General features: G+C 44.4%; 1 protein-coding gene across 3 annotated transcripts in view; it reads right to left on the reverse strand.

Annotated features, from left to right (window-relative positions):
- TRIM33 (tripartite motif containing 33) overlaps positions 1–13778 on the reverse strand; it is a 48643-nt gene that overhangs the window by 20124 nt on the left and 14741 nt on the right. For 2 of the 3 annotated variants that reach the window (XM_059868073.1, XM_059868071.1), the window contains exons 1-6: positions 10791–10847; positions 9741–9888; positions 7264–7396; positions 3866–3982; positions 1535–1649; positions 513–659 (exon numbers count right to left, since the gene is read on the reverse strand). In XM_059868073.1, the coding sequence (XP_059724056.1) occupies positions 513–659; positions 1535–1649; positions 3866–3982; positions 7264–7396; positions 9741–9888; positions 10791–10832 (702 nt within the window). In that variant the 5' untranslated portion in view covers positions 10833–10847. Of the gene's footprint in view, positions 1–512; positions 660–1534; positions 1650–3865; positions 3983–7263; positions 7397–9740; positions 9889–10790; positions 10848–11087; positions 11207–13778 lie in introns of those variants that run through there. The other variant, XM_059868070.1, reaches the window with a different exon arrangement.

The following is a 13778-nucleotide window of genomic DNA, read 5'->3' on the forward strand; positions in this document are numbered from 1 at the left end:
ACTGGAACCCACAAAAGTGTGAAATAGATTACAGAGCAATGTGGGTGCGTCACTGGGTGAGAAATTGAGGGTTTGGGGTTTTTAGTGTGTTGTGGATGGAAGCAGGCTGGAGGGCACAGGGTGTCATCCTGGGCTCCTTCTTCCTCCTTCTCCATGGGTTTGGGTGGCATTTTGTAATTGGGCAGAAAAGTCCCCACTGGGGCTCTGTGGGATCAGTTATTGGGGTAAAAGGGAAAATAATCCAGGTGTCAGCTCTTAATTGGATGGTTTAGTTTTAAAAGCCCTTGTACCAAGAGACTGTTGGCCATTTTGTGCCTGCCAATGAAAAGCTGCAGAACTCACAGCAGTGAGAGTGTTTTACTGATCAGAAATAATGAACACCTGAGTCTGAACATGAACTATCATCTCAAGTGCCTTCAGTCCAGACCCAGAGAAACCCAGAGCTGGTACCCCCACAGCTGCTCAGGGGCTTGCTGCCCCCAGGAGTCCCTGGCAGCCCCAGGAGGCCTCACCAGGCGTTTGCTGTAGAGCAGGGCAGTGCTGCTGCCACTGGCAATGGCCCAGTTGGTGAAGTTCATCACGTGCTTCACTTGTCGTGACAGCCCAGTGATGTCATTCTGCTGCTGGATCAACTTCATCTGCCTCTCCTTTGTCACGTTCTGCAAAGAAACAGAGGCTTTATTAAACAAAGGAATTGTAAATTGTAAAGTGATTTATTACAACGGGGCTTTCAGCTGTAGGAAGAAAATGCAAACTGCTGACAGGTTTTGGATCAAAAGGGAAATGTCCCAAGGAAATTTTAATGAATGCAAGGTAAATAAGAAAAGCCAAAGTTCATGCAATTTTGCATTATTTCTTTTACTAATGATCAAGTTACTCTATTCTTCCAGGAACATTCGATTTCCTTGCCAAGTAATTGTTCCTTAACCAGGAAAAATCTATTGTGATTCATCTGATCTTAAATCTTTCATTTCAGGCTGGCCACATGCACCGAGCCAACTTCTTACAAGGGACTTCTTCTATTCAGACAAAACAGGAAATAATAAGTTAAATTTTCACGGATTTTAATAGAAGTCAGAATGTAATTATTCAGAACATGCCATCTGGAAAGGATGCTTGAACTCATGGTCTCCAAAGCTGCATAATACAATTTTAAATAGCAGCATTACACCTTCATGTACAAATACTGCTCTGACTGTTTTCACATGAACAATAAAAAGCTATTTGAGGGAATTATTAAATCATCCACACCTTAGCATTATGTTAAAATACAGAAATATGGCAAACAGAACATGAAAAGGAGATTTTCAGCCACTCCTGTACGAGGAGCCCAGTTGTGAATACGAGGCACAGACACAAAACTGAAGGAGCTCTGATGAGAGGAGAAATGAGAGATTTAACTCCAGCACATCCCTCAGAGGCAGTTTCAGTGCTGCACCACCTGCAGCCACACCAAACAAACCATTTTCAAAGGTTTCCCCCCAGCAGGGGACTGGAAACTCAACACCACCACTGCTTTTTATTTCAAGTGTACCTCAAGGTGCTGGAGGAGAGATTTTCCCTTTTTATTGATTTCATTGATGAGGGTGAATATAGCCACTTTGATCTCCTGTTCTACTCGTTTGTTGGTTTCATTTACTTCTTTTATCCTAAAGAACAACAACAACAAAAAAAAGAGCAATGGATTGTCAGTCACTTTACACTTCACTCCAAATACAAATTCACAACTTGTTTCACTTTAAATAATATAAAAGTCCTTGTAGTTTACACACTTGATACAGAGAAATCACCAGCCACAGCCACATGTGTCTGTATGGACATTTAGAAATTTAGATCCAAATTGTCTCACTATGAAAAATTTACAGCTGATGCTTTCAACTTTTAAGATAATTTCTATTAACCAGAAATCAACCCCAAATTTCAAATTAATTCCTCCCTTGCGACAAAAAAGTTATTACAGACCTGTAATTAATACACAATAAAGACATTTCACTAATGATGTGCCTGATATTAGTTTAGATTATCTGTGTTTACTACTGCTGACTGTCAGATTTTTATACCTCTTCATCACTGCCATTTTTCCTGTTTTAGTGCATTTTCAGTTTCTTCAGATTCAAGCAACTCATCTTGAGTTTTGTCCACAGAATTTGAAATACAGAATTTCTTAAACTCATGGAAAATCTGGATTTATTTGATCCTACACAGCCTCAATCTAACAAGACCACATTGCAGCAGGATTCTTTGCCAGGAGCCAATGTGAAGACTTCAGTTGTCCTTTTTTGAAGAGTTTTTTTGCTGCCAGATCAAGGATGTGACATCACTCAGGCACAGGAGCAGCACTCACTGCTGCTGAACACTGCTGGAGTCCCTTGAGGGCACCTGGGGCACACATGGTTTTTATGACAGCACAACCTGGTCTCCTACTCCAAAAACCCAACCAACCCTTCATTAAGTCCATGGCATCCACCCTTGGCTCTGGCACCCAACAATTATTCCAGCAGAGCTCATGCTCCACCACCACAGATGATGGGGATTTTGTACCATCTGACAACAAAATTGTAAAATTACCTTCATTTTTCCCATTCCCTGAAGTGTTCAGGATGATGGACTTTGTGTCCCACACACCAGCAGAGCAGTGGAATGAGTTGTCTCACCTGCACCAGCCACTTGGCTCAGCAGAAAACTGAGATCTTGACACAATCCCAGCTGCAGAAATTCACTGAATTCACTGAAGCCAGAAACTCTTGGGCAAAAAACCCAAACCCCACCATTACAATGTGTGAATTGCATCACCCATTCCTGGCCTGGAATTCCTACCAGAGAATGTTTGGTGACATTTTTGAGCTCCCAGTTGAATTTCTGCCTCTTCAAGTGTGTAACATCTCCTTGCTTCACAGTGGGGCTGTGTTTTGGGACCTTCCATGGAAAATCAGCACATAAAAATCCCAATTTTCATTGCTTCCCTCTTCACACCTTTGCCTCTGTCATGCTCTATGTTCTTCCTTCCTTACACTGCTTTTTATTTTTAAATCTAGATGGCACCACAAGGAGTTAAAAATTTGCATCAGAGCTTCTCTTTCTATCTTGGTGCACATCCTCCTCCTGCCCTGTACTTTCCACCCCCAGCTGATGTGTCATTTTGCAAATGACCTCAAAGCTGCAGAAGGCTCAGCAAACCACAGAGAGTCAGGGTGGAACTCCCTGAGCTGCAGCAGCAGCCCAGGGGGAGCAGAGCCAGCAGGGACCACGTGCTCCCTCTGCCTCTCATCTGCTGTTGAATGTGACTTGAATTTCAGCTAACCCTGGAAATCTTAAGTGAAGCTACCTAAAAAAACCCCAATCAAAACCCCACAACCAACCACAATTTCCTATTCAAATTCACACTAAGTTTTTGTTACACAGTTATCAGAGGCCTTACTATGAAACATAAAAATATTTTAATATTTCAACTGTTACAGCTGAATATTAAAAAATATTTTAATATTTAAATAGTTATCAGAGGCCTTCATATGAAACATACAAATATTTTAATATTTCAACTGTTCTGTCACCTAGAGCTAACTTAAATAAATTACAGGATGGGTTTTCTTGCCTTTTTTATTCATTTTTTTCTCCCCCATCCCCAAAATGTAACGAATGTGCCACACCTTTGGTTCTATTCAAAGCTGTCACAAACCCATAATCTTTAACATTTGATTCTTGCAAGAACTTCCAAGAGATGCAGAGTCTTGCAGGGGCAAATAAACATTATGAAAAGCAATTAAGAGACAGCATTAACTGCAGTGAGTTATTCTATTCCCAGCATCCATCTTGCTGTGACTCACTAAAAAGGCAATGTCACAGCTGATCCTTTGGGGGAACTCACCTATTTTGAACTTGGGCAGCTGCAAAATTTACATAATTCTTCTTCTCCAGGAGTTTGGCCAAGAGGTTCTCAATTGCACCCTTCTGGTTCTGAAAAGCTTCTTCCAGGAACTGGTACCTTTTCAACAGGCAAGAGAAGACACTGATCACCAAGGGACAGGGGGCTGCAAAGCCATGACATTTTGAAAAAATATGACTGAGAAAAAAAACAAACATAGAGGAAAAGAGAACACTGAGAAAAATCAGCCTCTGAATACTCTGGTCAGTGTGCAAAATGTTGAAAAAAGTCCTTTGGTACTGGCCAGGAGACTGAGCCTCTGTGGGAAATGACCAATTCCAACCCCACAGGGTCAGTGCCTCCTTTCCCAGGATCCTCAGAGTTTGATGAAGAAAATGCACCAAAAGCTTAAACACAATTAAAGGATACCAAAACCAGCCCCCTAAACTATCCCAAATTCCCCTGATATTGCTCATGTTTGATTGCATTAGTTTAACCTGAAGAAAATTTCCCTATTAAAAAAACTTCAAGTTTTTTCCACCTCTGCTGCTTCCAAGTGAAGAATATTCCCTTCCAAGCTCCTCAACTGAACAGCTGCTATCACAGGTACTTTCCACTGCTTCATCTGAAAAGAGGGTAAGTACCAGCACTGAGGGAAAAGAACAGGATTAGGTGCCTTTTCCTAAAATACTGGAATTAAGAATGCCACAGAAACACAATGCCCCTGCTGAAAATGGCCAAGGGGAATTAAAATTAAAGCAGCTCCACGGATTTCTGATCAACTGCTCAAAATCCAGGATTCCTAACTTGCTAAGACTTGTCTTGGCAAGAAATAAACATCATGCTTCGGAAATGTAATTTGTTAACAACAGGGAAAACTTAATGTCCCAGAACACCTTGGCAATGTTTTCCCAATATTCAAATTGGCAGAAAATTGCTGCAATTAATGAAGCATTCTATAAGGTGCATTAGAAACAATTGACACCAACTTCCAAAGAGAATGAAGAAGAAATTAGTGTTGTCTTCTGTCACAATGTAGAACATTACAAGCCAAAGGAGAAGACTGTCTGGATTGTCAGCCAACCCACAGCAAGACAGTTGTTATTTAAATGACTCACAGCCATGATAACAGGGACTCAGACAATCAGCATCACAACAAAAACAACTCCTGTTAATTCAGCTTGTACCAGCAACAGACAAATCTGAACTCCAAGAGTTCAAATTCTTCAGTCTCAGGGTTGGAATTTTGCTTTTTCTAAGAACAGTCTAAAGTTCTTGCAGACAGACAGCAGCATGAGATTTTGGATACTACAATACAAAAAAAGAAAAGTAGCATTCCTAAAGCCCAAAGAACTGAAATGTTTGGGAGCTGCTGATTTTCTGAAATTATTTTCATAAAGTTCAAAATTGTATTTCCACTTGAAGGAGAAGTGAAAAATCTACATGCAGCTTGTACTGCTAAAATGTTGCTGTAGCTCCTTTTCTTTTTTCCAGTATTGCACCTCCAGTTTCCCAGTTGTGTGGACTGGAAACGACCCAGATTAGAGGGATCTCACAGCATCAGGCTGCCCAGAGAATTGTCAGCTCTCACCAGAATCCCCAGCAATCCCTGCCCTGCCAGGGGTGGAACTGGATGATCTTTAAGGTCCCTTCCAACCCCAAACCACTCTGGAATTCTAAAACTGAGACTCTGAGCACTGGCCCTGAAATGGTGATTCACCCTCCTTTGGGGTAAACTATTGGGATTTCAGGTAAGAAGAGAACAGGGGACTCAAATCAATTCTTTTTCTCTTGGCATGACTCTCCACAAAATCCCAGCTGTACTTCAGGCAGACAGAGCAGTGCCTTAATCATCTCTAATTCCCACCTGCACTCAGAACCATATGGAAAGAATATTCTGCAAAAATAAAGCACATTAATACCAACAAATTCTCCTTCTGGAGGAGCACAGGTAAGCAGCACAAGATCCATCTGTTAATCCATCAGCAACATGCACAGAACAGATGCAAAGAAACCACCTAGACCAAGGTAGTGAATATATCCCAGGAGAGCACCCTTTGAGACAAGGGAGTCATCCAGGATATTTCTGCCTATGAAAGAACAGAGCAGGAAGATTTGAGGGTGTTAATATTTTAATAATAATCATTTCAAAAGTGAAAGTTTGCCATGGGCTGCTGTAGCAGTCTGAGAATAATCACTATTCTGAGAGAAACAGAATAGTTTTTCTAAAAAAAAAAAAGAAAGAAAACCAGAACACTAAATTCAGTGTTACACCCTCAGAGAGAAGCGTTCAGGAAAAGCAGTGCTGCAGTGGTTGATAAATATGTATTATCCCCAGATTCTCTGTTATACCACTGCAAAATGTTGTTCAGACATTCAAACAGCCACATGCCAGAGCTGCTAAAGAGCAGGAAGCTGGAATGTGTCTCAAAGGGGCTCCAACTCCTTTTCTAGCAGAGGCAAACCCAGCATTTCCTTCTACCTGGAATGAGGCAACTTTGAACCAACTAAACCCAAACCCTTCTTCCCCTCTGCACCAGAAGGATATATTAATGTAAGAGGCAAAATTTAGACTTTCCTTTACAAAATTCCCCTAAAGACTGTTGCACAACCAAAAATGCCCTTTCAGAAATTGAATTACCTCAGCCATGACTCACTCTACCATTTTGCTTCTTTTACAGCACCAGGTGTTCAGGGCTGCAGCAATTTCCAATCAAGTCCTGACCACAGAGATTGCACTGGGAACTGCCAGGCAAATGAACACCTGAATCACTCCAAACCTCCTCAGCCCATCTTGGTTCAAACCTCATCTTAGGGGCCTTGACAAAGCTCAACCAACTGACCAAGTTTCCATCACTCCACACAGGTTCTGTCACCATCATATTTTTAGAAAAATCTCTTTGCCCAGGATTCTTCTCCTGGGAAGCTGAAAAACCTCAGAGAAAAATGAAAACAATAATTATTTCATTTACTTCTCTTGTGTTTTGCTGCTTTGGAATGTGTTTGGAGAGTGTTTGATTGGTTTCATGTGAAGTGTTTTAACTTTATGACCAATCACCATCAGCTGTGTCAGACTCTAGAAGGAGTCACAAGTTTTTCATTATTGTCTTTTAGCTTTCTGTATTCTTTAGCATAGTTTAGTACAGCATTCTTTAATATATTATAGATCATAAAATAATAAATCAGCCTTCTAAGAACACAGATTCATCACTCCTCCCTTCATCAGGGAACCCAGAAAAGACCACAATTCTCTGCAAGGGATGGCTTCAGTCCAACCAGGAGTAAAAGCAGCAGCATTTCCAACACAAGCAGCTCCCATCAAAGCCACTTCATCCCCGGAGACAGCCCAGCACAGGAGTTCAGACACATCTGGGAATATTTGTATATTTGTATATTTGTACCTGTGTTCTTTGTGCTCCAGTAACTGACAGTCTCTGCATGTCAGCCTGTCACAGGTCTCACAGAAAAGTTTTAACTGCTCTTGTTTGTGGACAGGGCAGAAAACAGGACGTTGACCAGATGCTCCCACGGCCTCTGTTTTTAAAAAGAAACCATTTGTGCATTTTAAAATAAAATTGAGACAATCTGAAGAGCAAAACAACCTAAGGACCTTCCAGCAACCACCAAGAACTGCAAAGGCACCTCCAGATGTGTCCTCAGGGTGGGTCACTGTGAGCACATCAGCTCAGGGGTGCATCTGATATCTCAGAGCTCCTTCCCAACCCTGACTCTGGGATTTACAGTGCCAGTGGTTCAGAGCTGCTCTCACTTCATTCACTCCTTGTGCTTTATTCATTTGTTCATCTTTGCTCATGAGCACCCAAAGGCCCTGTGAGGCTGCACACAAACACCAGCACGTGTTTGCAAAGATTTAATTCCACATCATTTCACCTCTGACACACTGAAGGATGGCTCAAACCTTTCAAACCTTTTTTTATGGCTTTTTTTAAACCCTTTTTACCCCATGGGTTTTCCAGCTTAGCCCTTCAAACACCTCATTTAGTCAAACACAACTGGAGTGGGAGCTGCAAAGCAAATGTTGCCTGTGTTAAAAGTTACTTAAACCCCCAAATAAATAAATAAATAACAAATAATGGCAAAAAATAGCTCTGAGTTTACTTTAAAAATTCTGTACAGTGTTCTGAAGATATTTTGAGCTTAGCAAAGAGGAAAGCAGCCTTTGGAAGGTACAGCAGGTAGGGTTTAAATTAATTTCCCTCACTCTAAAATGTTTCTGAAGCTGGTTATATCATGCAAGTTATTGTAAAGAAAGAGCTGATGAACCCACAGCTGCCACTCACAGAGAAATTTAAAGTCTCCAGGGCACATCTTTGAGTCTAAGAAGAAAAAAAAAACAATGACCAGCCCTTCCCCACAATCACAATAAAATTTCTAATAGAAAGTTTATTTTATAAACTTTATTTTACAAACTTTTAAAAATATTTTATACTTAAAATATAAAATATTTTTATATTTTAAATTATAATTTTTTATTTTAAATATTTTAAAAATTTAATTTAAACATAAAAAATATTTAACTAACTAGTTAGTTAACTAACTTTGTTAGTTTAATAATAGTTTATTTTATAAACTTTATAAACTTTCTGGTTTTGGAGCAGTCACTTTTCAGCCCCTTCCCAGCAGGTATCAGAGGGAAAGCTGAGCTGGAATCTCACACTGAGAGTCACAATTTAGCATTCCTTGTAAAAACATCAGTAACTCTTTCTTGGGCCCTATAATTTGAATTTAAGGGTTTCTCATCCATGAGGCTTAATACATTGAATCTTAAATGGAAAATATTTCTTATTAAAAATATTCATTAGGACATCAAGAGAAGCCTCTCCAAAATGAGGTTTATTTGACAGAGCAAATGAAATTAAATCCCTGTTAAAAGAACTAAGCTCAACAGCAAACTTTTTAACTTTTAAACAATTTTTAGAAAGAAAAGTAGTGTTTGTTCATTTGAAAGGATACAACAAGACAATTATGGAGATCTTAATTAATTTTAAATGAATTTAAATGAAGAGAGCAAAGTGTTGACATCTCTCTTCCTCAAAGTGATCATTTTCAGACACATCCAGGTTGTGGAGAACCTACAAGTCTTTAAATCAGAACTTTTAACCCACCTACAAACAGAATTTTCTAATCTAAAATCCAGATACCCTGGGCCTGTTAGGAGAACATTTTCCACATTACCTCACCAGGCCATAAATGATAAAATCCAGATAGCCTGGACCTGTTCTGAGATGATTTTCCACATTACCTCAACAGGCTACAAATGATAAATGATCAAACAACAGCTCAAGAATTTACTTCTAATAAAGCTGCACACCTGAACAAACCCTACACACACTTCACCAATTAAATTTTGCTCACTGAGAGATTAAACCTAAAATAGATTCAAACTCTACATTTACTCAGTAATAATACAAAGTGACAGCATATATTGAAGGTAACTATATAAAATATATAGTTATAACTTTATATAAACTTATATACACATTTCTACAGGGAGAATTATAACCAAATACAACAAAATGGGTGATTTCAGTTCCTTGGACAATGGGTAAGATTATCTCCAGATTCCACCCCCTTCATTTAGTTACTTGCACTAAACAGAGATTATTAAGAATGGATCTAAATCCTTCCAAATGCATTGGACATAAATTGCACACAGTAACACTGCTATAAATTAATTCTTCCTCTATTTTTACAGCTACTAATTTTGCACTGGGAACTTTTAAGTGCACTTTTCCCAAATCCTGGGGGGAGAACACAGAGAGCTGGCTGTTCCCTCCACCATCCTGCCCCTCTCTTTTAACATACAAAGAGAAAAGGCTCTTGGAGCAGGCAGGACAAAGTGACACCCAGCCCTCACCTGAGGACACATCCTCTTTTTTCCTGATCATGTGGTCCTTGGTGAACTTTACTCGCTGGTGAGCCTCGATGCAGGTCTTGCACAGCCACTCCCCACACTCCACACAGAACCCCACAGCACTGGCATTGTCCTCACAGCTGGTGCACACCTGGGGGGACAGAAACCAGAATTATCCTGGGCAGCCCCAGAGAGCAGAAAGGGATGGGGAAAAGGAACCAGAATTGGTCTGGGGAGAGCTGACAGGACCAGGGAGCAGAGGAGGGGTAGGGAAAAAGGCACCAGAATTGCTCTAGGGAGAGCTGACAGACCCAGGGAGCAGAAAGGGTTGGGGGAAAAAGGCACCAGAATTGTTTTGGGGAGAGCTGACAGACCCAGAAATCAGAGGAGGGGTGGGGAAAAAGGCACCAGAATTGTTTTGGGGAGAACTGACAGACCCAGAAATCAGAGGAGGGGTGGGGAAAAAGGCACCAGAATTGTTTTGGGGAGAGCTGACAGACCCAGGGAGCAGAGGAGGGTGGAAGAAAAGGCACCAGAAATGTTCTGGGGAGAGCTGACAAACCCAGAGAGCAAAAAGGGGAGGGAAAAAGGAACCAGAATTGTTCTGGGGAGAACTGACAGGACCAGAAATCAGAGGAGGGGTGAGGAAAAGGCACCAGCATCGTCCTGGGGAACACTGACAGGACCAGAGAGCAGAAAGGGCTGGGGAAATGCAGAGGAGGGGTGGGGAAAAGGCACCAGCATCGTCCTAAGGAGAACTGGCAGCCCCAGAAATCAGAGCAGGGTTGGGGAAAAAGCACCAGAATCATCCTGGGGGGCTCTGACAGCCCCAGAGAGCAGAGCAGGGGTGAGGAAAAGGAAGAGAAGGGTGAGGAACAGACAGAGGAGGGTGGGGAAAAGATACCAGAATTGTCCTGGGGAGCACTGACAGGACCAGAGAGCAGAAAGGGGATGGGAAAAGGCAGAGGAGGGTGGGGAAAAAGTGGGTGAGGGTGGGGAAGAGGCAGAGGAGGGTGGGGAAAAGGTCCCAGAACTGTCCTGGGGAGCACTGACAGCCCCAGAGAGCAGAAAGGGGATGGGAAAAGGCATCAGCATTGTCCTGGGGGGCACTGACAGGACCAGAGAGCAGAAAGGGTTAGAGAAAAGGCAGAGGAGGGTGGGGAAAAGGCAGAGGAGGGTGGGGAAAAAGTGGGTGAGGGTGGGGAAGAGGCAGAGGAGGGTGGGGAAAAGGTCCCAGAACTGTCCTGGGGAGCACTGACAGCCCCGGAGAGCAGAGGAAGGGTGGGGAAAAGGCACCTAAGGAGAACAGGCAGCCCCAGAGAGCAGAGGCTGGGGCAGGACAGTCCCTACCTGCTCTGACTTCTCGTCGGAGCTGCTGGGGCTCTCCGAGGTGTCCTTCACAAAGTAATTGTCCACCAGGTCGATCTGCCGGCACTCCTGGCGGCAGATGGGGCAGCGGATCACCCCCACTGCAACACAGAGCACAACACGGCTCTCAGGGCAGCACATCCCGGCAAAACACAGCAAAAACCAGCAAAATACAGCAAAATACAGCAAAATACAGCAAAATACAGCAAAAACCAGCAAAACACAGAGCACAACACGGGCTCTCAGGGCAGCACATCCCGGCAAAACACAGCAAAACACAGCAAAATACAGCAAAATACAGCAAAATACAGCAAAATACAGCAAAAACCAGCAAAACACAGAGCACAAGCCGGGCTCTCAGGGCAGCACATCCCGGCAAAACACAGCAAAAACCAGCAAAAACCAGCAAAAACCAGCAAAAACCAGCAAAATACAGTACAACACAGCAAAACACAGCACAACACAGCAAAATACAGCACAACCCAGCAAAATACAGGACAACACGGGCTCTCAGGGCAGCACATCCCAGCAAAACACAGCAAAAACCAGCAAAACACAGCACAACACAGCACAACACAGCACAACCCAGCACAACCCAGCACAACCCAGCACAACCCAGCACAACCCAGCACAACCCAGCACAACCCAGCACAACCCAGCACAACCCAGCACAACCCAGCACAACCCAGCAAAACCCAGCAAAACCCAGCAAAACCCAGCAAAACCCAGCAAAACCCAGCACAACCCAGCAAAACCCAGCAAAACCCAGCAAAACCCAGCAAAACCCAGCACACCACGGGCTCTCAGGGCAGCCAAACACAGCACCCCACTGCAGCCCCACATTTCTCTCCACAGAGAAAAGCAAGGCACAATTCTTCCCAAGAATATTTCTGGGTTTCACATTCTCTGAAGATCAGAGAAAGAAAGCACAATTCTCCTTTGCTGTGTTTGTGCCAAAGCAGAATGCAATGTGGAGATTGTTCACCCACAGTGATGGGGATGTGTTTCCCATCAGGGCCAAGTGTGTGTGTGTGTGCTGGGACTGTCACTGACAGACACAAGACTCTGTGCAGGGCTGAGTGCTTGGCAGATTCAGTTTTAGATGTATAGAATAATTAATTGTCCTTCTGATATCCATGGAATCAGATGCATCATTTTCTCTCCCCTTTGACAGCACACTTGCAGCATTGCAATATCCCACAGGCTCTCAGGGCAGCAAAACTCACAGAGAAACCTGCCCAAAGCCCCAAACACAGAGCACACTGCTCCTCTCACCTGCCCAGAGCCCCAAACACAGAGCACACTGCTCTGAACCTGCCCAGAGCCCCAAACACAGAGCACACTGCTCCTCTCACCTGCCCAAAGCCCCAAACACAGAGCACACTGCTCTGAACCTGCCCAAAGCCCCAAACACAGAGCACACTGCTCTGAACCTGCCCAAAGCCCCAAACACAGAGCACACTGCTCTGAACCTGCCCAAAGCCCCAAACACAGAGCACACTGCTCCTCTGAACCTGCCCAGAGCCCCAAACACAGAGCACACTGCTCCTCTCACCTGCCCAAAGCCCCAGACACAGAGCACACTGCTCCTCTCACCTGCCCAGAGCCCCAAACACAGAGCACACTGCTCTGAACCTGCCCAAAGCCCCAAACACAGAGCACACTGCTCTGAACCTGCCCAAAGCCCCAAACACAGAGCACACTGCTCTGAACCTGCCCAAAGCCCCAAACACAGAGCACACTGCTCCTCTGAACCTGCCCAAAGCCCCAAACACAGAGCACACTGCTCCTCTGAACCTGCCCAGAGCCCCAAACACAGAGCACACTGCTCTGAACCTGCCCAGAGCCCCAAACACAGAGCACACTGCTCTGAACCTGCCCAGAGCCCCAGACACAGAGCACACTGCTCCCCTCACCTGCCCAGAGCCCCAAACACAGAGCACACTGCTCCTCTCACCTGCCCAAAGCCCCAAACACAGAGCACACTGCTCCCCTCACCTGCCCAGAGCCCCAAACACAGAGCACACTGCTCTGAACCTGCCCAAAGCCCCAAACACAGAGCACACTGCTCCTCTGAACCTGCCCAAAGCCCCAAACACAGAGCACACTGCTCCTCTCACCTGCCCAGAGCCCCAAACACAGAGCACACTGCTCCTCTGAACCTGCCCAGAGCCCCAAACACAGAGCACACTGCTCCTCTCACCTGCCCAAAGCCCCAAACACAGAGCACACTGCTCCTCTCACCTGCCCAGAGCCCCAAACACAGAGCACACTGCTCCTCTGAACCTGCCCAGAGCCCCAAACACAGAGCACACTGCTCCCCTCACCTGCCCAGAGCCCCAAACACAGAGCACACTGCTCCCCTCACCTGCCCAGAGCCCCAAACACAGAGCACACTGCTCCTCTGAACCTGCCCAGAGCCCCAAACACAGAGCACACTGCTCCTCTCACCTGCCCAGAGCCCCAAACACAGAGCACACTGCTCTGAACCTGCCCAAAGCCCCAAACACAGAGCACAGTGCTCCTCTGAACCTGCCCAGAGCCCCAAACACAGAGCACACTGCTCCTCTCACCTGCCCAGAGCCCCAAACACAGAGCACACTGCTCCTCTCACCTGCCCAAAGCCCCAAACACAGAGCACACTGCTCCTCTCACCTGCCCAAAGCCCCAAAC

Source organism: Haemorhous mexicanus, chromosome 25 (genome assembly GCF_027477595.1).
Source record: "Haemorhous mexicanus isolate bHaeMex1 chromosome 25, bHaeMex1.pri, whole genome shotgun sequence".
Taxonomy (NCBI): domain Eukaryota; kingdom Metazoa; phylum Chordata; class Aves; order Passeriformes; family Fringillidae; genus Haemorhous; species Haemorhous mexicanus.